The sequence below is a fragment of the Etheostoma cragini genome, chromosome 7 (genome assembly GCF_013103735.1).
Source record: "Etheostoma cragini isolate CJK2018 chromosome 7, CSU_Ecrag_1.0, whole genome shotgun sequence".
NCBI classification, from domain to species: Eukaryota; Metazoa; Chordata; class Actinopteri; order Perciformes; family Percidae; genus Etheostoma; species Etheostoma cragini.
In genome coordinates, this window is record NC_048413.1 from 11634321 (window position 1) to 11655834 (window position 21514).

At 41.2% G+C, this 21514-nt stretch overlaps 1 protein-coding gene and 1 long non-coding RNA gene across 3 annotated transcripts in view; one reads left to right on the forward strand and one right to left on the reverse strand.

The window, feature by feature from the left end:
• The window catches only part of LOC117947508, a 1113976-nt gene that overhangs the window by 489185 nt on the left and 603277 nt on the right, over positions 1-21514 (forward strand). The gene's annotated exons all lie outside the window — the stretch shown is intronic.
• The window catches only part of nkain4 (sodium/potassium transporting ATPase interacting 4), a 47473-nt gene that overhangs the window by 6413 nt on the left and 19546 nt on the right, over positions 1-21514 (reverse strand). For both annotated transcript variants that reach the window (XM_034876477.1, XM_034876476.1), the window contains exons 3-5: positions 20776-20856; positions 14557-14757; positions 4124-4184 (exon numbers count right to left, since the gene is read on the reverse strand). In XM_034876477.1, the coding sequence (XP_034732368.1) occupies positions 4124-4184; positions 14557-14757; positions 20776-20856 (343 nt within the window). The remainder of the gene's footprint in view (positions 1-4123; positions 4185-14556; positions 14758-20775; positions 20857-21514) is intronic.

The following is a 21514-nucleotide window of genomic DNA, read 5'->3' on the forward strand; positions in this document are numbered from 1 at the left end:
GTGTGTTTGTGTGTGTGTGTGTGTGTGTGTGTGTGTGTGTGTGTGTGTGTGTGTGTGTGTGTGTGTGTGTGAGAGTGTGTGTTTCATTTTGCTATTCTTTACGCAAGCCAGAGCACTTAAATCTAACTCACCCGTCTCCCTAGAGAGTGAGAGAGTGCCTGGCGTGAGAGGAATTCCTGTCTTATCTCTTTATTCTTGAAAAGCTCATCTTGTCTTGTGTTGTTTGTTCCTGCATATTGCCTCGTCTCCTTTTCCCCTCTTCGGCTTGCAAACACCTCCATCTGCTTTCCTCCATACTCTTCTTCCTGTCTTTCCTTCTCTCTTTCCCCTCTTTTTGTCCCTCATGAGCCTTATTCCTACCTTTCTTTTGTTGGTGAGGCACAACTATGAAAGTTATTGACCAGCAAGGCGGTTAATGAGGCTGATAAAACGAGGGACCAGAGACCTCTAACTTTTTACAAGCACACCTTACTGAAGCTGGAAACCCAGAGATGGGAAAAGAGACAGAGAGGAAAGGGAGACAGCAAAGATTTCTTAAGGCTCTGACACACCAACCCGACTTTCGGATTGACTGCGTCCCAGTGTTAGTCAAAAAAATGCCTCTGAACCGTTCTCTCAATACATCCATGCTCTGACTACACCAAAGCAACACCGACTGGAGAGTACGTTCTGTGCGTGAGCGAGATGTAATACGTCTCCATAACAGCAGGCGGCACTGATCTGTATTGTCACCCAAAAATTGAAAGCCGGCAGCTGACTGGACAAACTTGTCACGTGCGTCTGGCTGCTCCCGGGTTTAATAACCGAGCATAATAGAGAGCTGAAGTCACGCCCTTCTACTTCTGATCGGTGTGACCTATTGTTTGAAAAAATATGAACTTTAGTGAATGGGGAGAGGCAAATGATTTTTGGATCCCAAATTGAGCCACGGATTACAAATATGATGTGCGTCAATTTACGAGATAATTTTCAACCCAAGAAACTTTCAGTTTATTGTTAAACTGTTGAATTATAAGACTGAAAATTTGTCATTAGAATGACTACACACTTCAATGTCACATGGCTACACTCTAAGAAATATCTGTAGATTAACAGTTGTACAACTGTAAATTTTAACAGGAATTGTCCCTTGTACGTGATTCCCAGGTATATTTCTGTTGATTTACAATATAACGGAAAATGTTATGTTTATTTAACCACTGACACTGTTATTTAACGGAAAATTTCTGTGTTTTAATTACGGTGTTATTTTAAGGATTTACTCCTTAGAGTGTAACATCTCGCTGAAGCTACGATGTCACGCTGTAATGTCTATTTACTCAAATGATCAGAGGATCATGCCTGTTCTTTTGCGTATCTGCTGAAAACACCTCAATGGATAAAACACTCATCAGGTAAGATAACTTACCTGTGTTGCGGAACAGCTCCCATCTAGCTAGCTAGCGAACAAGTTAAGCATCAAGCTAGGTGACATAAATTGTGTGAAACAAGAGATGTAGTTCACTGAGCGGTTTCACACAAAACTAAGAGGTACTATGACAAACCTCCAGCTAACTGAGACTTTCTTCGGCTGAAAAATTATCTTTAAAATTGACATCATATTTGTAGTCAATGGCTCATTACAAACGGGATCAAAAAATGATTTGCCTCTCCCTGTTCACTACCGTGAACATTTTCCAAATTAAGGTCCCATGAGGTCCACCGGTAGGGGCGTGACTTTGGCTCTCTATGGCGGCTCACTCAGAATACAATCTCATATTTTACAAAGATAGTTCAGCGTAAAGTGTTTCTAAAAACCTTGTAAGCGAGAAATAGGCCATGCAGTTGCTGAATCTGTCTTCATTTCAGATTGACAAAGGTCAGTTCAAAAGGTTTTTGTCAGAACATAAGCGCACTGATCACTATTAAAGGGCTAGAACTTCACCAATCACATTGGCCATGGAGTCCGATTGCCCGCCCTCCGACCCAGCTAGTCAGGTCGGTCAAAATGAAGACCGACGGCAGACGACGGCACGGAACACAGCAAACAGACTCGAGCCACTGACCTCGCCAGGCTGTCCAACTGCCGATTATCTTTTTTGGTTTGGTGTGTCAGGGCTTTTGAACACACTAAAATTGGATTCTCAAACATGGTTATTTCAACTGTGAATAAACTGAAACAGGAATAAAACAAACAAGGGGGAAGTAAGGAGAAGGAACATTTCTCAGTAGGAGGAGAGGTGCTGAGGCAGCCAGGGAGCTCAATGCTGAAACTTGCTTTAATCTACACATCAAATGAGAGGGGGGGGAAGGAGGGGAGGGAAATGGAGGTGAATTAGCATATGTATAAATGTAGCAGCGGTTTACTCCAGCACAGCCTGGATCAGAGAAGAATTGCCAGATAACTAAATAAAATCCCACCATGTTCTGTTTTTACCCAAGGCTTTTTTAACCAACCTTTCCCTATTGGTCTGTTGTTATTTTTAACTCAGTTGTTTAAATGTAGATGACTGTCCGCTATGAGTTTAAACAAACACAATCTGTGCCAACAGTCCATACAGGGGTTGAACCAACCTCAAATGTCACAGAAAACAAAAGGGAAAGGCTGTATTTTGTATTATAGTTGTCTCAGCTCCTGCTGAAATGGTATTGCCCTCCAGGGATTACTTAGGGCCGTGATTAAGTGGTACTGCCCAGAGCTGGGGGTGGTGATGTTAACCACTCAAATCCAGTGAATCTCTGGTATGTGACCACCAAAGAACTGCTTGGACGTCTATACCACTCGTCTACAGGAACACACACGAAAACCACATCATGAGTCCCCCAAATTACAAGTCTACTGTTTAAGATGTAATTAGTGCACGTAGCACTTTTTGTATTAAGCTGTCTTCAAATCAAATTAGAGTTTGGGTGCCTTACAAAAGGGATTGACATGATTACAGCCATAATTAGTATTCTAACAAGCACGTACAGTGTGTGTGAATATGTGCCAAAGAAAGTCCGTTTAATCTTCGCTAATCCACACAGAGAGTTAATACATTCAACTATTTTGTTTCAAAGCACTGACTTAAATTTACAAGGGAAAATATGTAAAGGCAGATTCTCATGCATGTGGACAACACTATGCGTCCTGGAGATTTAATGCGGTGCTAATCAGATATTTACGACTGCCACTAAGTCTTAGATCAAAGGTGTCCTGCCCTCTGATTGGCTAACCTCCAGTAGGCCCTCTGACCTGCTGCCTATGAGGTCACAGCAGCTGGGTCATTTATCACATGTGTCCGTCTCTGGTTTCTCCTTCTTCTCTGATGACTCATTTCACGATCCCCCGTCGTCTTTTTCCCACACCCTCTTCTCACCCTCTGTCTGGTTTATGCACGACAGAATAAGAATGAAGGTCATTCTCATCTAACTCCATGTTTAGGTTTTAATGCAGATTAACATACACCGACACAGACAGGAGCTAGAGTACTGATATACTGAGCCACTTTAGAGGAAGGATTTATGTGTTTGGCTGGCTGGGAGAGAGACAGGCACGAGGAGGGAAGGTACTGTATGTGTGTGTGTGTTTGTGAACAAGAGCTTGGGGGAGGTGCAAAAACACCCACCCTAGCCAGGCAACAGACAGCTGGAGCGACAAACAAGGGGACACATGGAGAGAAGAGTGAGAAAAATGAGAAAAGTGAACCCAGAGTACATTAAAGGAGGTAAGGACCACACAGACCGACAAGGAGGAGAGTTGAGGCGAGCAGTGGACACATGAAAGAGAAAGCAAAGAATGGGTGAAAGGAGGTGTGGAGAGGAAACACATGGCTCCTTTGGTTCTGGAAGGAGGGAGACAGAGAGAGAGGGCCCAGCTGGTGTGGGGGAGGAGAGGGGATGGAGACAGGGGAGAGCTGGAGCGGTGATAGTGTGGGGTGGAATAAGAAAAGAGGGAGATGAAGAAAGATGTAGCCCTGCTCTCCTCAACTCAGGTATTTTCTATTTCATCTGTGTGAGAGGGTCTGAGAGTGATTTACTTACTGTTGCAATAAACTGTTTCAAGAAGGATGTTTGTGTGTGTGCTTGTTTGTGTGCACGTGTGTGTGTGTGTGTGTGTGTGTGTGTGTGTGTGTGTGTGTAAGGTGGAGGTTAAGTGACTCACAGCTGTCCTCCTCCTCGGTGATAGCGCTGACAACATAACAGGCGTACACGAAGCCCAGGAGCTGTGAACACAAAAGCAAACAAGAGAGGTTGGACTCCGCAGAACTGGCAGTGTGCAGTTAATAAACAGCTGTGTGTTCACTTTGATTGACAACATAATAATACAGAACATCTGAAAAAGAGTGAGTTTTGTGGGGATGCAGCCTCCATTTTGAGAGACGGTGGCTGTGTGTCATCAGGACACTGTGCAAAGATCAACACTTGAGCTGAAACGATTCGTTGATTCTTATATAATTAATTTGATAAACTGAAATTGAATGTAATAATCAAGTACTCGTTTCAACTAAGGGTGCTCCGATTGATCGGTCACTGATCGTTATTTTCCAATAAAGGCTTTAAATTGCTTGATCGATGGTCTACGTGAAGGCCAATCATATCGGCCAATCAGATACTGTAGATCATCATTGTTACTACTACTGAAAAGATTTCTGCAGTGATTAACATTTATTTTTTTATTTTGAGCTAGGACAAAAAGGTTAACAATTACTGATAAATTCTCTAAACATGTGTGACTGTTATGGCATGGCTGCTATTTTCAGTTCATTACAGCTGGAAGACGAGCCTAAAATCCCTTTAAACCTCATGCCTTTTTAGCTTGAAATCCCAAGATATGGGATTTTGCTTGCTTTGCTCTGCACTTTACGTTGAAGTACACTTTAAGTTTGTGAAAATGATGAAATGAGGCTCATCTGTTGAGCTCTAAGCTGTTTAAGGTGTGTTTCTAACAGAGGAAGTAGAATGTTGAATGTTTCCTGTCAATAAAAGTAAACAGTTGACCATTCGCCATACATTACCGTCTGTTAATTTAAATACATATACATTGTTGTTAAGACTATTAAAATGAATATATGATAAATATATGACATGATAAATAGAACGCTTCAAATAGACTTGGTATCAAGCCTAGCTATCGAGTAAAAAACGTCAAAAATTTACAGCTTTACATTTCTAGTATTTTAAATGTGAAGATTTGTTTTATAACATTGTGAAGTGAATATGATTAGGTTTTGGACTGTTAGTCAGATAAAACAAGCCACATGAAGACATCACCTTAGGCTCTGGACATTTATTTTCAGTATTTTCAGACATTTTAGAGACTAATTGTTTAGTCTGTATCATCAAAAAAAAAAGAATCAACTGATTAATTGAAAATGAAAACTAGAGACCATCTTGCGATGGGATCACACCAGCCACTACACCAAATCCAGCCAGGGTCTGACTACACCCGTAAATCTGGTACCTTTGCTCGGACCACACCCGTCTTCAAACTCGGCCATCATTTTGATCTGAACTACCCGCTGTAAAGTTTGATGCCTTCATCTTGCACAGTTGTAACAAAATCTATTCAGAGTAAATATCAGACTAAACATACATAAGGTGTCCAGAAACAAGGGAGCTGAATGTGTAAATACACAACTTTTTGGTATGGAGTTTGCCAACTTTAAAGGTGACAATATATATCATTGTCACTCTGCACTCTGCTTTACTGTAACATCAGTGTTGGCAATGCTTACGGAGTTGACAGGGCTTCTAGAGTATACATACAGTAGAAGCTCATATGCACAAACACCAGAAAACAACAAAGCGAGTGCACAAAGTGACTGTATGCCAACGCACGTGCGGGCAAACAGTGCTGAGAATAGCCTGTGGAACTGGCAGATGGCTGTCATCGACTCAGAAACAGACACCAAGACATGCAGACACTCAGAGACAGTCTCTCTCCACCCAGGCTTCCACCCATCGTTTGGCACTCTGCCATGCCAATTAAAACAGCGTTGGGCATGCTGCCCTCTTCGCACACTGGGTACACAAACACAAAACCCAAGGGGGGACCAACTGTCTGGTGGTGGCTATTTATATAACATTCATTCAACCTATAACTTAACTTGGCCTGTGTAATTACAAGAGAAACAAAGATGGCGTGATTAGTTGAGATGAGTTTGCAAGTCTTTCATCTCTACCATTTGGGTTTGTTCCCGGCCTTCATTGAAGCTCATCCAGATGTAGATTCAATGTTTTATTGAAGGAAAATGAATGAAACGCAGGTGTAATGTCTCGTAGAAAAGTGAATAGGTTTGTCTCTGTATGGGGTGGATAAGATACGCAACTCTTCTCTGCTTGTCTCTCACTACATTCTCTCTAGTATCTAATTGCTACTCTCACTCCAACCATTACAGTGGCGGTGAAATGGAGGTGAATTAGCATAATAAAGCCAGTGTCAAACACAAGATGGCGTTAACAGCAGGGGGCACACATGTTTCAGACTGCATTATGTCTGTGTGTTTGTCCTGTAAAAGTGTGTGCCAAGTGTGTGCTCTTATGAGATAATATCTATGCATGAGTGCACATTTGTTTAATTTTCATAAAGGGTTCAGATCTCTGTCGTAATCTGGGACTGAGTCAAACAAAGCAAAGCCAATATGTCACAGCAGAGGAGGCTTGAAACTGAGAGATCGTTTGTGAAGCCTACAGATGGATGACAAATGAATAGAAAAACCAACATTAAGACTATATCCACACTAGTACGTCTTCATTTAAAACTGGCTAAAAAACTAAAAATCAATCAAATAATCGCTTGCACGTGTCTGCAGCAGTAGCACAATCGCTGCTAGCATCAACAAAATGCCGAAATGGCTGTAATTCAGTATCTATGTTGAATTAACCACCAGAAGTCAATGCTGATGTTCACACGACATAACAGTGGCGTGACAAATCAGGGAAGGACATGTTGTTACTGATAACACCCAATCAGGGAGCGAACATGGGAGTCTGCGTCAAAGTTTTAAAAGGTCTCTGCCCATTTCTGCCCGTTCAGACTAATACATAACCCTGATGTTTCCAAACTAAAATAGAGTCAGCAGCTATTTCAAACATCTCCGTTTTAGGGGCTCAGAAACGCTCAAGTAGTGTGGACGCAAGGTGTAAACGTGGCAAAAGATATACGTTTTAAAATGATAAAGTAGGGTAGATATAGCCTTAGAATAGTAGTAAGGGGTTTGACTACCACAAGTTGGCAGAACAGCTTCAATGTGCCTAATCAAGTCTCTGGAACTGGACTTCCTGTTTTGGCAGTGCGGTGAGCAGATGTGGATTCTCGTGCTAAATTGCTTATCCTAAAACAAATACTACTTAAATAATCCCAGTTGGAGTAAAAACATCACAACTTGAACCAATAGTTATAATACAAGTCTCTGAAACAGTCTACTGAAAGGACGAACACCATCGCTCCAAAAGTTATTCTCTAAACTGGCGGTCGTGGTGGCGAACACTGTATTGTTCAGACAGTGTTCAGATCAGACCAATTAAAACAATACTGTGAAAAAACACAACCCCCTCATTCATCTCCATTTTTGCCGTGACAAAATGTGCAACGTGTCACATGGCAACACACTACGTGCATGGGTCACAGGGCATTTGTTTTGATAAGAGAAACTAGTCAAAAGTGAAAGGGACTTCTGGGACATTTTCTGGGATATGTCTCATTTTGCAAACTTACTACAGCTATACAGTATGCCTCACTTCAAATAACAGTTGTGAGTTGAAAACCCAAAACACCAGAAATTTCATGAAATACCTTTAAATCAGTGAATGCTAAACATAGGAGTGAACCTTTCACTGCTCCGGAAGGTGAAATCAGCACAGTTTCTTACTCCTCGACTTATAACTGCTGACCGCAAGAAAGTCTGGCTGCTGCATGGAGAATGGAATTTAATATTTCTGCTCATGTCTGTGTCTTCTAGTTTTCTTTTCTCTGGGTACGGTACATTTAGTGTGATGTACAGCGAGGTAATAAGATCAGAAGTGAACACTCAATGCGCCTTTTTGCTGGAGGCATTGCTGTCCTTAGCCAATATAGGTCACTGTCCTAAATAACAAGTGACAATTCCACTTATATATCCCTGCATATTAAATAATCACGCTCATAACCCCCCTCCCCTCCTTCTTCGTCTTTGACTTCCCACTGTCATTTCTGGAGTTCAGGGATCATTTTAGAGATTGATGTCAAATTAATTAAGCTCATAAAGCCCCTTCATGTCCTCTGAGGCTCGATGTCAGTCTGGCTGTGAGGACGTGCCAAACTGAAGCCAACTCACTTAACTGCCAATCATTGTTTTGTGTTTTCTCCTTGCACTCTGCACTGTTTGCTTTAAGTTTAGCTTTTTGAATACAGGTCTCCATCCACATCACTGTCACTCTACAATCTGCAAATCTGTTATCTTCTCTCCACACCTCTCTCTGTGTCCTTGCTTTATTGTTGCTCTAACAGTAAGTGGCACCTCATCTATATCTCCTCTGTAGGATTTTTGAGCACTGAACAGTTATCTTGACAACTGACAGAAGGATGCAAGAAGGCAGAAAAGTGCATGAAAAGTGCAGCGTTAGATATGGATAAAGATCAAAAGCAAAGCTGTCCTCCAGTGGGCCTTCATTTACTATTTACTACGTTGCAGAGGAAACTAAAAGAGGTATTTGTGATAGTTCAGCATTATCTGTTTTCTTCTCTCAGATAATGAGGGCCAAAAGAAGTTCAAGGCTCAGAAATGCATGGGTCTGTGTGTGAAAAGAAGGCCAGCTGCTGAGCTAGAAAGGAGGGTTACTTGTATTTGCATAGGCTAATGAAGGTCAGGTGTACACTGAATGTGCCAGTACAGAAAAACACATGACCACCTTTGACCACGCACACACTCACTTGTAAACATCAGTCTACCAGACATGAATCTGCTTAATGATTAGAGCCTTTAAGTAGTCTCAGTTATGATTACAACAAATCAGTGTTACAGTCAACTAGTTGGATATATCTGTCATTTCCACAACAAATGAGTCCTCTTCACTGCAAAGGTCTGAACAACTACATCCTATAGGCCTTTTCAATTTTTCCATTTAAAATTGTGTCTATGAAGTCACCTAAGTCATTTATCGAGCATCAAGACTACAAATCTACAGCCATGCTATCGGCTCTCTGAGCCTGTACTTGAGTACGGCGGCACTTTGAGCTAAACGCTAATGTCTGGCTACATGCTTAAATTCTCCCAATGAAAATGCTAACATGCTGATGTTTAGTAATTCTAATGTTTACCGTCTCAGTTAGCTCGGTGGACAAATTCAGAATTTGACCTGATGATTGCGCTAGATCAAATGCTTGAAACCACAACTGTCAACCGCAGGGTGGGACTAGTGGAAAAATCAGAGGATGAGCAAAGAAATCATCTGGGATTTGTGTCTGTTATTAAAAAACTGTGCCAATTCATCTGCTAAATCTGATATTTCACAAGATAAGTGAACATTTTTACTTGCTTGCTGCGTCAAAAGATAAGTCAGAGGATTAAAAAAGTCAGTAGGATTCATCCACTGAGGACCAAAACTGTCTGTACAAAATATCATAGTAATCCATATTACACTTATAGATATTTCTGCCTGGATTAAAATGGTCGACCGAAAAAAGCTAACATGGTCAAAAACGACACTGCCGTTTTATAGCATTATAACTTAAATCTCTTCTGTTTTTTCCTGATTGGTTGGACAAAAAAAAGCAATTGGGTTCTGGAGAATTTATATGGCTATTGTTTTCAGTTTTTTATGAAATCATACTGGTGATTAGTTGAACAAGAATCAACAAATTAATCAATAATGATAATAATTGTTGGTTTCAGCCCTATATCTGTCTGTTTCCTGAGTTATTATACATTAGAGATGACCTGTGGAAGAGGGCCCAGGCCTGTGCACCATTTTTCTTTGTGAATGAATAATGTGTTGTAAATACATGGATGTTGTTCCTTACAATACAGGGGGCATAAGTATACACACCCCTGTGTTAAATTCCCATAGAGGCAGGCTGATTTCTATTTGTAAAGGCCAGTTATTTCATGGATCCAGTATATTATGCACCTGATAAAGTTCCCTTGGCCTTTGGAATTAAAATAGCCCCCCCCCCCCCCCCCCCCCCCCCCCCCCCCCCCCCCCCCCCCCCCCCCCCCCCCCCCCATCATCACATACCCTTCACCATACCTAGAGATTGAGATGGGGGCACTTTCAGATAAAAGCATCTCTCAATGCAAATCAGACCAGCTATTAAGCTAACTGAAATAAAACCATGCCAATCTCTAGGTATGGTGAAGGGTATGTGATGAAATGGGGTTAGTTTAATTCCAAAGGCCAAGGAAACTTTATCAGGATGCATAATATCCTGGATATATTAAATAACTGGACGTTAAAAATAAAAATGTGCCTGCCTCTATGGGAATTTAACATAGAGCTGTGTATGTTATGCCCTCTGTTTTTTTAAGAAAGAACATTTATTTATTTACAATACATTATTCATTCACAAAGAAAATTGGTGTGCTTAAAAGGTTGGATTTATCTAAATATTTTGAATTAAGGCATTAAGATCAATTTCCAAAAGATATTTTATTCCTCTTTTTAATCAACTTTAGCATGGGTGTGTTAGCCACTGTACAAGCTAATTAACACACTATGGATTGTGGTTCAGGAGACAATTTACCTGGTGCACCATGATGAAAGGAATTTGTAGGTAAAATATATCACGTGGGAGAAAGGAGGAGGGGCAGAGAGAAAGAGGGGGAGGGTGGGGGTGCAGATGTCTTGTGGGTTAATAACACAGGACTTTCTGCCTGACAATAAGGCGCAGGCTTCTCTGCAGAAAATTAGATGTGTGTGTTTGTGTGTGGGCAGCTGCATGTAAATGATAAAACATGATGAGATAGGGACTGCAGAGACCAAATCCACCTGTTCTTTTCTCAGAGAGACACACACACACACACACACACACACACACACACATGCACACGCACACACACACACACACACACACAGATCTATGCAGCTTACAGGGCCACATGGGGTTGTTAAGTGTGTACAGTGCTGATATGCATCTTCCGTGTCAAATAACTGCAAATAACAGCAGTGTGATGTCAAAAAAAAACATACAGACACAAGAGGCTACCCATGCAGAAATAAAAGCTGTCTGAAGAAAGAAAACACAGCTTGTTTGTCACCTGCAGCCCCATACAGAAGATTTCCGATAAGTGAAGAGGAAAAAATTGGGGCTCTCAACAAATGGAAAGAAGGCAAATCAGGCAGTTACATAAAACAAGTACACACTCAACAAGCAATAAGAAAAGCAAACATGCTGAAAGAGAAGGTTTACTTCTTCAATATTGCTTGGTTTTTCACTTTTTAACGTCTTTTCCCTCTTCTTATAGCCTACTCTTGGAAGTTTAAAAAGACCAAATATTAGAGTAAAATTATTCGGAGGAAAATCCATCTCCCTCCAACGCAGATTAACAATTAAAGATTTTGGCGGAGACAGCCTTTGAAGTATAATGGCGAGCAGTCCTGTTTGTACGATGTACTGCGAGTAGCCCGACACAATATTCAGTTCACCGTTGGAGAATAATTCTCTCTTCTGGACTTTGGGCCCTTCTCCTCCTTGGTTTTGGAAGCAGCTAGCAGACCTAATAACTGCTCACTACTGCATCATCAGTCTTTTAATCCTCAGCTCTTTATTATCCTTTGAAGCAGATTCTGTAAATCTTGCAGAGCAGTTACAATGCATGTCAGTGCTGACATATTGCAGAGGTGCTGAATGCTATTGTTATACTAGACAATGCATGGCCATTTCATGATTCTGGACAAATTACTGCACTTTAAATAGAAACACATCAAAGATCCCTCCAGTTGACTCCCCATGCAGCATACACAAAAGGGAGAGTTTGAAAACACAACAAGGGCTAATGGACTTATCAAAGCGAGCCCTAACCTTTTAAAAGACGGGGGGTGGGGGGGGGGGGCGGGCTGTCCGCTGAACTGAGTGAACCTGAACAGCCACAAAACACACATTGGACCTTATCGGCAAGCCCAGCCCCGAGTTGTAATCACAAGGTCTGCCCAGGCCTGCTGAGAGGGCCCCTCTAATTAAACAAGGGCCCTTATTCGTCTCCCACACTACCCTAAAAAAAACTACTTTAACATAGACTGTAGATTGACATAACAGAGCCAGCTAGGCTCCAGAGAAAACAAGAGAATGAGCAAAAGTGACAGTGAGGGAGAAATTCAGGGAGAGAGAGAGAGAAGCATCATTTTTGTCAGTGAAGTTGTTGGGAGTTTGATTGACATGAAGGTCAAACAGTGTGAGATCTGGGCAGGAAAAGGAGACAGGAAGGCATGAGGTAAAATAGATGAAATAAGAGGAAATGAGCAATGGAGCAAGAGAATGACGCAGGCTGCCGTTTCACCCATTATCAACATCCACACAATCCTCCCAAAACATTTTCCCAGGGAAAAGAGGCAACGGAAGAAAGCATCGACTGTGGCGGTAATAACCTACGCTAAATAATATGGTGTGTGTGTGTGTGTATATTTTATGGAAAACTCAGCAGCTGTGACAACCCCTTGCCATCTCTCACTACTCCATTTAATGTTAGAGTTATGTCTACAGATCCAAACTGAACATCACCTCTTGCACAATTTCTCTTCTTTTTCTCAATTATACCTTTATTCCTAACTACACTTCATCTCACCAGAGATGTTTCCTCAGACTCAACTGTTTTATTTAAGAGCAAAAGCAGCACACAGGAGTAAAAAAGGGGAAGGATCGTGGAAGGATCGGGAGAGGTGGTGTGAATTTTCTGCTGACTAAACCAACAGAAAAATCTGTCATTAAAAGAAAAGTAAAAGAAAAACAAAGCCATTCAATAGCAATATGTACTGTAGAATGGATGTGTGAGTTGGGCTTCAGAGAGGGCAACAAAGAATATATGGCAGAAATGAAACAACGTATCCCCCCACTGATGAATCAATGAATAATACATCATCCCAATTTGGAAAGGTTTCCTCCACTCCAAGCTCATCCTTTAAACCTCTAAGTTACTTTTGACTGAATCTAGCCTGTAGCGGCAATAAGCAACAAAACAGGCCTGACTTTACCAAAGCTTCACTTCTGAACAGCTTCCTTCTAGCTCATGATGAATCTGGCAGAGAGAAGACAGTGATGCCTCCATTATTGGCCAGTGGATCCACATTTTTCATCCTAATGAAACATGCTCCTTGGAGCCAGAACTAAATATTTAATGGTCTATCATGGCAAACTTGAAACCTCTCTAGCAAAGACAAAGGGACACCCCACTTTCTTCCTATTCTTTTCATTCACTCCTTCAATACTCTATTTCTGTCTGGCCCTCTGTTCCAAGAGAGAGGAAAAGAGGATGAACCTAAACAAGAGTGTACATCTCAAAGGAATCTATTTTCCTAAGCATTGCTCTGCTTTTAGCCTGAGAAGAAGCAAGGGTAAAAGGAAAACTGTGCCATTTGTGCCACTAGGAATTCAGTATCAATTTCCTTGCTCCAGGGAGCTGTTCCCACGGATATGGTGTTGTATACTTGGTTTGACAATACCATTTAAATATGCAGGCAAAAAACGTGTCAGCTCCTATAGAGGAGTAAAAATCCACATGAGGCAAGGAATATACCACTTCACTGCCTTTAGTGCAGGGGCTAACAAGGTTCAGTGAGAGAGTTGGAGCTATAAAGTGAGGTCAGCCATATTATTACCTTCCTCCATGGGGGTGATGGGATGAATGGTACCATCCAGTGCTTCCCCAACACTAGGTCCCTCTGCTAATTTTCTAATCTTCCATGTAGTTAACTGCATTCACTGTGCTCTCCCAAGTGTAAGATTCAAGATTAAAATGATCAGAATGAAAACTAGGCGGATGAAGCTGCTGTGTGTAAGCTCTCTCCTTCTCTCGGTCACCCGCTGCCACACGTATTTAGGCGAAGAGTGTGGAAAAATAGGTGTGGAAGTGTTTATGTATATTGCAATGGAGTCAAAGTGTGTGTAAGTGAATGTTACTGTGAGAAAATGTGTGTAATGTGCATGTCTGAACCCAAGTACCTGCTCTGCTGGCAACTAAGAAGGTCCTGGCTCCCATCCAATATTAGGTTTAGTCAGTCATACATAAGTCTGTGCAAATGTGTGTGCTGGCAGGATGTGTGCTACGGGTCTATTCATACAGTGCAAAGAGGACAATAACAGTCCTTCCAGTGTTTGAGTAACCTGTTAGCAGCTGGCAGGTATGAGCCTCAGCCAGACAAAACAATGAGTAGAGGAAGGGAGACTGTGATAGACAAAATAACAGACCTCTGTGGCAGATTATTGAGAAAAAAGCTTGACGGGAAAACAAAAACATCCCCTTATTTTCTATCATGTTCACCTTTCACGTACAGGAATCTCATGGTGAGTGAGGCCCCTGCTGGTGTTAAGTAATTTGAGAAGTTTCTGTGACAATGACGTGTTCCTGCATGTGAATATGTCAGTGCTAGAGTCATATTTACAGTACATTACCATCTTGTACTTACAGCAACGAGAATCTGTGTGCCGCTGTGCACAACCTCGATGTACTGGTAGTCCATGAGGCAGCCCATGACAGTGATGTAGGAGTGGCTCTCTGTTGTGCGGACCCCTGGAGCCTCTGGCATCTCTCTCCTCACACAGCCCGGCCCGTGTTCGCTCCACCAAGAGTGATGGGCAGAGATGTTGAATGTCAGCAGGTCACTGTCCTAAAAAGAGATTAACAAACTATTTTGCTTGGACTCTATTCATTACTTATGATGTAAATTCATTCATATGAGAAAAACAAGGCTGGATCACAGGTGATCTTGTACAGAAGGCAAGGGGCTCATCTCAGGACATGTGATGTTGATGCTGGGTGTTTTTTTTATTATGGCTGTTCTCTTTTGCTCAAAGGGTTGGTTCATCCAATTACAAACAACATTAAGACTCGACAGCTGTGCCAGCAGCTGTGCAAGACTGTCCAGTACTTAGGCCATAGACTGTGTAATATTAATGGACAGAGGATGTGTGATGTCACCCATTGGTTTGTGGCAATCTGCTATCCGTTATCAAGTTTGCCATTACGGGCACAGCCCTCCTGATGGCGGATGTGATGATTTTAGACAAGAGGGAGGTGTGAGGGTGGAGTCCTTACACTCTACAGTACATTACACACTTTCACAGGCAATCAGATCATAGCCACGCCCTAAAACAACCCCCTGCTTTATCGCCGATTTTAAAATCAACAAGCCCCATAATTCAAAAAATGAACATCGTTCTGTGTTTCAGAAGACTAAATTAAGTGAGGTGAGTGAGTGGGTCACTTTCTCAAAGACTGATACAGAAACCGACCTCCTTTTGCAACCACATGTGTCGCCCCCTGCTAGGATTCAGATAGAATGCAGGTTTACGGAACTTCATTTGCAGGACTTCGCCCAACCGGATGGTTAGTCCATTAATATTTACTGTCAATGACTTAGACACAGCGCTGCTTTGAGCTAAATGTTAACATCTGAATACTAACATGTTCTCAAAGACAACTCTAATTGATACTAAGCAGGTATAAAGTTTTACTAGCTATCAAGACTAGTGGGAATGTCAAAGTCCATCCAATAGTTTAACTTAAACATTTCACTCTACCTCAGGGTGGCGCTAGAGGAAGATTCAGGAGATTAAAGTCATAAGAGTTTCATTTCTCTTGGGAACATGGATGTTTGCACAGAATTTCATGGCAATCCAATCAATAGTTGTGGTAAACAGAGCAATATTGCTGGAAAATTATAATTTCTTCAAAACAGCAACATGTTTTTCCAGAAACAATGTGTCTGTTTCTTCGAATAAGTCACAGATGTCATAGCCAACACTTTTATTTGGAGTTATTTACTAGTGAATAAATAATCCCACTGCAAACTTTTGACAGTGTGTTTTGTGGTTTATCCACAGAAACAGGAACATTGTTTTATGAAAGAGATGTTGCTGTTGAAAATATTTTTTCAGCGCTGTGAGCACTACAAATGAAACTAGATTCACCTCCACTGTATGAAGGAATAACTCTCAGTGACTGAGAACCAGGGCAAGTAAAACTTAGAAATATCTAAAGATACCACCAGAGGTAGTAAACTAAGAGACAGTTCGGGTGAACCAACGTTTTAATAGCTCTAACTGAAGAATGACAACACATAGGACATGTCTAAAGTAGAAATGGTCATTTTTTTGCTTCCCGATACCGGTTCTAATACCTGAACCTGTGTATCGGCCAATACAGAGTACCGATCCGATACCAGCGCGTCATATATTTTAATATATTATAATTGTACACTATAAATCCCTTTGGGGATGTGATATGATTTCAATCTTTGTTGTCGGTCTGGCTCAGGTTAAACTCTTTGTAAAACATGAACAAAGACAAACAATGAATGCCACATAACTTTATTTTTTATTCAGGTCGACAGTCAGTAATAACCAAAAAAGAACGTAAATAAACTACTTTAACGTAGATTTTCTTTAGGGCTTTATTATGTGGTCTGAGCCTACAAACGTTTCACAACTTCTTAAACTGTGCAAACACTTTTAGATCAAGCATTAGATACTTGTAGCTCTTGTACACCCTGGTGATGTTCAATTTTAACACAGCCGTATGAGCCCACACATACAGACGCACAGACGCTCACACCAATCAATACCCCAATACAGCAATCTAACCCCGCATTTGCCCCTCAGTGACAAGACATGCATTATTAATAGAGCCAAGCGCTGTCAGGAAACATCTCTGATTCCTATCAACCCCCACTCACACTCCCATGTACACATACATATCGCTGGGATCAACAACTGTCAACAATAGATCTGTGCATTCAGTGTGAAAGACTAGGGCTGGAAACCGAATTTGACACCTTTTAGGTCCAGGCTGAATTGCCTCCTTAGTATCGAGTCTCAAAAAATTCCTCGTCATTCAATGCCAAATTTCATAAGGAGCAAATTTCATCAGCGTTAGTGAGCCAATAAGCATGCAGCATGCTTCTACCAAGATCTAATAATGCTTGTGATTGGCTGTCTAACATTACGTGCCATAGAGACACAAAGGAAAAACTATGTTACACGTAAAGAGACGGGGCTCAAGTAGTAAGAGCTGAAAAATAAATGAAGAGTGAGCTGTAATGTGTAATGTCGTAAGCATGTTGTAATGTTTCTTTTGTTAAAATTTGTTTTATAAAATTGGTATTGAGAAAAGTATCGTTCAGGAACCGGTATTAAAGTCACAGTATTGGTATTGGTACCCACAGATATACAGTACATATATATATATATATCTATGTCGGTAGCTGTTTTGAAAATGTTTGAATGATACCCAGCCCTTCAAATTACTTTAATGGGAGTTATGAACAATATTATAATGATGCTACTGTATAATTTCCCTCTCTTTCTTAATGTTGATTACTCATCATCATCATCCACTGTCTCTATTTTCCTACTGTCAATCTGTCGTTCTCTCACATAGTCACAAAACAAGGGCAGTTGAGAGTCAATAAGTAGAATTGTGAAGTCTAATGACTTGACAGATGCCATTGATTGAGCCTGCGAGCTAGAGAAACCATCTATATCCAAATTGCAGCCACACTCACAACTGCAGTACGTCAGTAGTCAATATTCAGTCTTTTGGGAACTTACTGTCAGGAGTGTTATTGTTATTCTCTCATACACACAAAAGCACAAATCAATTCCCCCACTTCATAGATTCAAGGTTAGTCTACTGATACTGCTCAAACTATTTTCTCAAACATAAGTCAATTCATATTTGGAGACTATCCTATTACTGGAACCACTAGAGACATGAGGTGATGATTAGAATCTTATTTCTCATGACTAATTCACTCCTTTGACTCTAAAAAGATTTACTTAAATTTCATAAACATGTCCACACGTGGTGGCTGCATATTGATTCAGGAGTTAGAAAGGCTGTGTTGAGGGAGTTCTGCATGTTTAAAATAAAGTCTGAAGTCACTGTGTGTTTGTTGGTGTGTGTGTGTGTGTGTGTCAGTAACAACAAAAGTCAGCAGCAACAAAATTGTCTATTGACACATATATCTCTTTTTATTGCATGCTAATATAACTGAAAACACAATTAAGGTGTTCTCAGACATATGTTTCTGTAGAACACACAAGGCAAAACAGATGAATCTGTCACACTGTTGTCTTTCAAATCCCTACATTATGCTCACAAAGTTGTCCAAATAAATAAACATAAATACAAGTTGTGTGTATGACCTGTATTGTGTGATTAGCTATATTGACAATCAATGTGAGCAATCACAGCAATCAAAGCAGTGTAGGCGCATGTAATAATCCCCGCTAAGACTTGAGATTCTCTCACTTTGGACCAGCACTGGGGGTGTGATAGCTATTTATCAAATCAAATTGATTGTGAATCCTTTCTCATACCTAATCAGATCAATTTGGTTTTGGCTTTAAATCACTATGGGTAACATGACATGCAAGTTGTAAAGATTATTTTAAATTTGGAGTGGTGGAATCAACTGACTGACTGACTAATACACAACTTCCTGTTTTGTATATGATTCTTTGCTAATATTAAAAGACAAAAGAGACAATTATCTTAAAATAGATTTGTTAGAATCAAAGCTTAAGATGTATTTTTCTATTTTATTTATTGGAAAACATTTGTCAAAAGCTCAGTTAAGGAGTGTAGAGGAAACCTTTATTTTCAAATTCAGACAGCTTGGTGCGTACATGTCCAAAGTCTCTTTGTCACTGTGTTCAGAGTTAAAAAGAGAATGAATAAAAAGAGAAGCAGTGAATGGCTGTTTAAAACAGAGGTGTGTGTAGAGTAGCAGGGGTCTGTCTGTCAGTCTGTCTTGCACCATGGGGGAGGGGATAATGGATCAATAGGAGGTGACGGAGCATGTGGCATAGGACTCTGACAACCTGCCCCCTCCCTTTCGAGGGCCTTGTCACCCATACGCACACCAGTCACATACACACATGCATATGAACACACCCTCCAGAACAGTCCAGTCAACATCGGTCAAGGCTAGCTGAACAGAATTAGCTGACTCGGTTTTATGATGGAATATGTTGGGGACCTCAGAAAGTTGCGTGCCAAGTTCAGTTGTGCATGTGTGCGTGTGTGCTCCATTAGCCAGCTCTCCTCCTGGCCAGCATATGCAGAGCTGGGAGCCCAGGTTGGCTCCATCTGTCGGGTTAATGCCCAGCCTCAGCCCCAAGCAGCTGGCCCCTACAAGCCTCATTATTCTGGCAGGAAGCATGCAGGAGAATACAACACACATGCACACACACACACAAACACACAGTGAGAGACAGGAGGCACACTTGATGGAGCCATGGTCTATCACACAATGACAAAGTCGCCAGAGCTTGTGAAGGTGTTTCTTAAATTCATTTTGGCTGTCTGAACTGGTGTGAGATGAACGTTGTCTACATGAATTCATTATTCTCAATGGTCAGGCGGACAATTGGGCAGAACACCCATCAATAGTTAGGAGAGGAGAAGAGAGGAGAGGAGAGGAGACTGAAATGAAAAAGGTTAAATATAAAACTTACAAAATATCAATAATAAATTTAAAAGAAATCAAAGGAGCAGTCAGCCGAGTGGAAAAAAGGGAGAAGACAAGATGTCATGAGGAGGGAGGGTGGATACATTTACAGTTTGAGAGGTGACCACCCAAACACTTCTCTTTGTCTGGATAAATATGCATCTAATCTGCACTCAGGAACCACAGGGGAGCAGCGCAGATTTAAAAGAGTGTTTGTGTTTGCGTGGTGGCTTGGGAGGGAGGATTTTTCCAGATTATTTACCTATTAAACTGTGAGCTTCCACTTGAAACTTAACAGGGAGGTGACTGTCGCGCTGTCAGCAGACACACACCACACACACAATTTAAAAAGGAACACAGGCATTCTTCAAGGCCCAATTATACATCTCTGTGGAGCAGTCGAGGGTGTGTATGGCGCTGATTCCTAAAGCTTAGGGAGGTATTTATCATATGCATCTGCATCATACTTAATTAGAGATAAAATAAATGTCAAGTGCTGATAAAGCTCAGGAATGCTTCACTAATGCTTTTATATTTCACAACAAACAAAAAGTCTTATTGGAGACGTTATGTAAGTGTAATTAAACAAATGATGGCACACTGTCAGGATTAAAGCTGAATCATTTTCAGGAGAAAAACCAAACTCAAACGTGAGGCTTTTTCAGGCGTGTTATAGACTAATCTGCTGGCTGATTTATGATTTGTGATCTATAACACTGCTGCCATTACTATGTTGGCGATGCCAAACTGGCTGACAGTGAAAGAAGAGATTTTTGGGACGACAGTCACCTACTTTAAAAGATAAAAGGTAAACTGTGTGGATGTAGTAGTTACCCACTCCAGTGATGGCAGCTAGTTTACCCAGATACGATAGATATGTCTTTAGTTTTTTTATTAACACCTGCCAGCCCATCAGAACTATTTTCTACAACCACGGTATGAATGTACATCAGGTATTATGAAGTTCTCAACGCTCTAAAAAAACTATAATGTAAGGGGCGCAACTCATGATCACAGGAATATAAATGAGGATTAATTCCTCCGCCTGCAACTGTGACCTCAGGAAAAAAAGGAACATTCATCACAGTGCAGACAAAGCCAACCCAACCTGGCTGACAGATGCACGACGAAAGATTTGGAGGAAATGGCAGACAGACATTTTGAAAGGCTCACCTTGGACAGGCCGCCTACGTCCAGATAGTAACAGATGACGAAGACGTTCCAGGCCACCCACAGAGCGGCCCATACTGTGTACTGGAGGGCAAAGACACAGACAGATTAGCTCCATGGAAACTAGATGAACTGAACAGAGCAGGATGTGACAGATACTGAATTAAAAAAGCAGGTCCAATAAATGCGCTCCTAAACAAAGTCAAGTAAGTACCACACACACATACACACACACACACACACACACACACACACACACACACACACATGCACACGCACACGCACACGCACACGCACACGCACACACACACACACCTCTAAATACCATACACATAAATACATCTTTTTTTTAAGGTGCCAGTAAACCCTGAGGGAGCCCAAACATTTTTAACTGCTCAGGCTGAAGGAAGTTCACGACTTCAACCATTTATAAAATTGTACAGTCTGACAGCCAACCGTTGAAAGACACTGAGTGGTATTCACAGACACAGAAAGACAGAGTCATCATTGTGAGGGTTGTAAAATCCTCCGGTGAATTGTGTGATTAAAATGTCAGGGGAAGAACGGAAGGCAAGAGCAGCACCTTTGTAAAAACATACATGTTGAATCATGAAACCCCTTAGCTTGCTCTCTCCCATTTTTTCACTTGACATGAACTCTACTTTCTCTCCTTCCTGTCCTCCCTTGAAACCTTCTTCCTCGGTTTCTTTCATACTTTCCTGTGTGCCTCTCGTTTATCCTT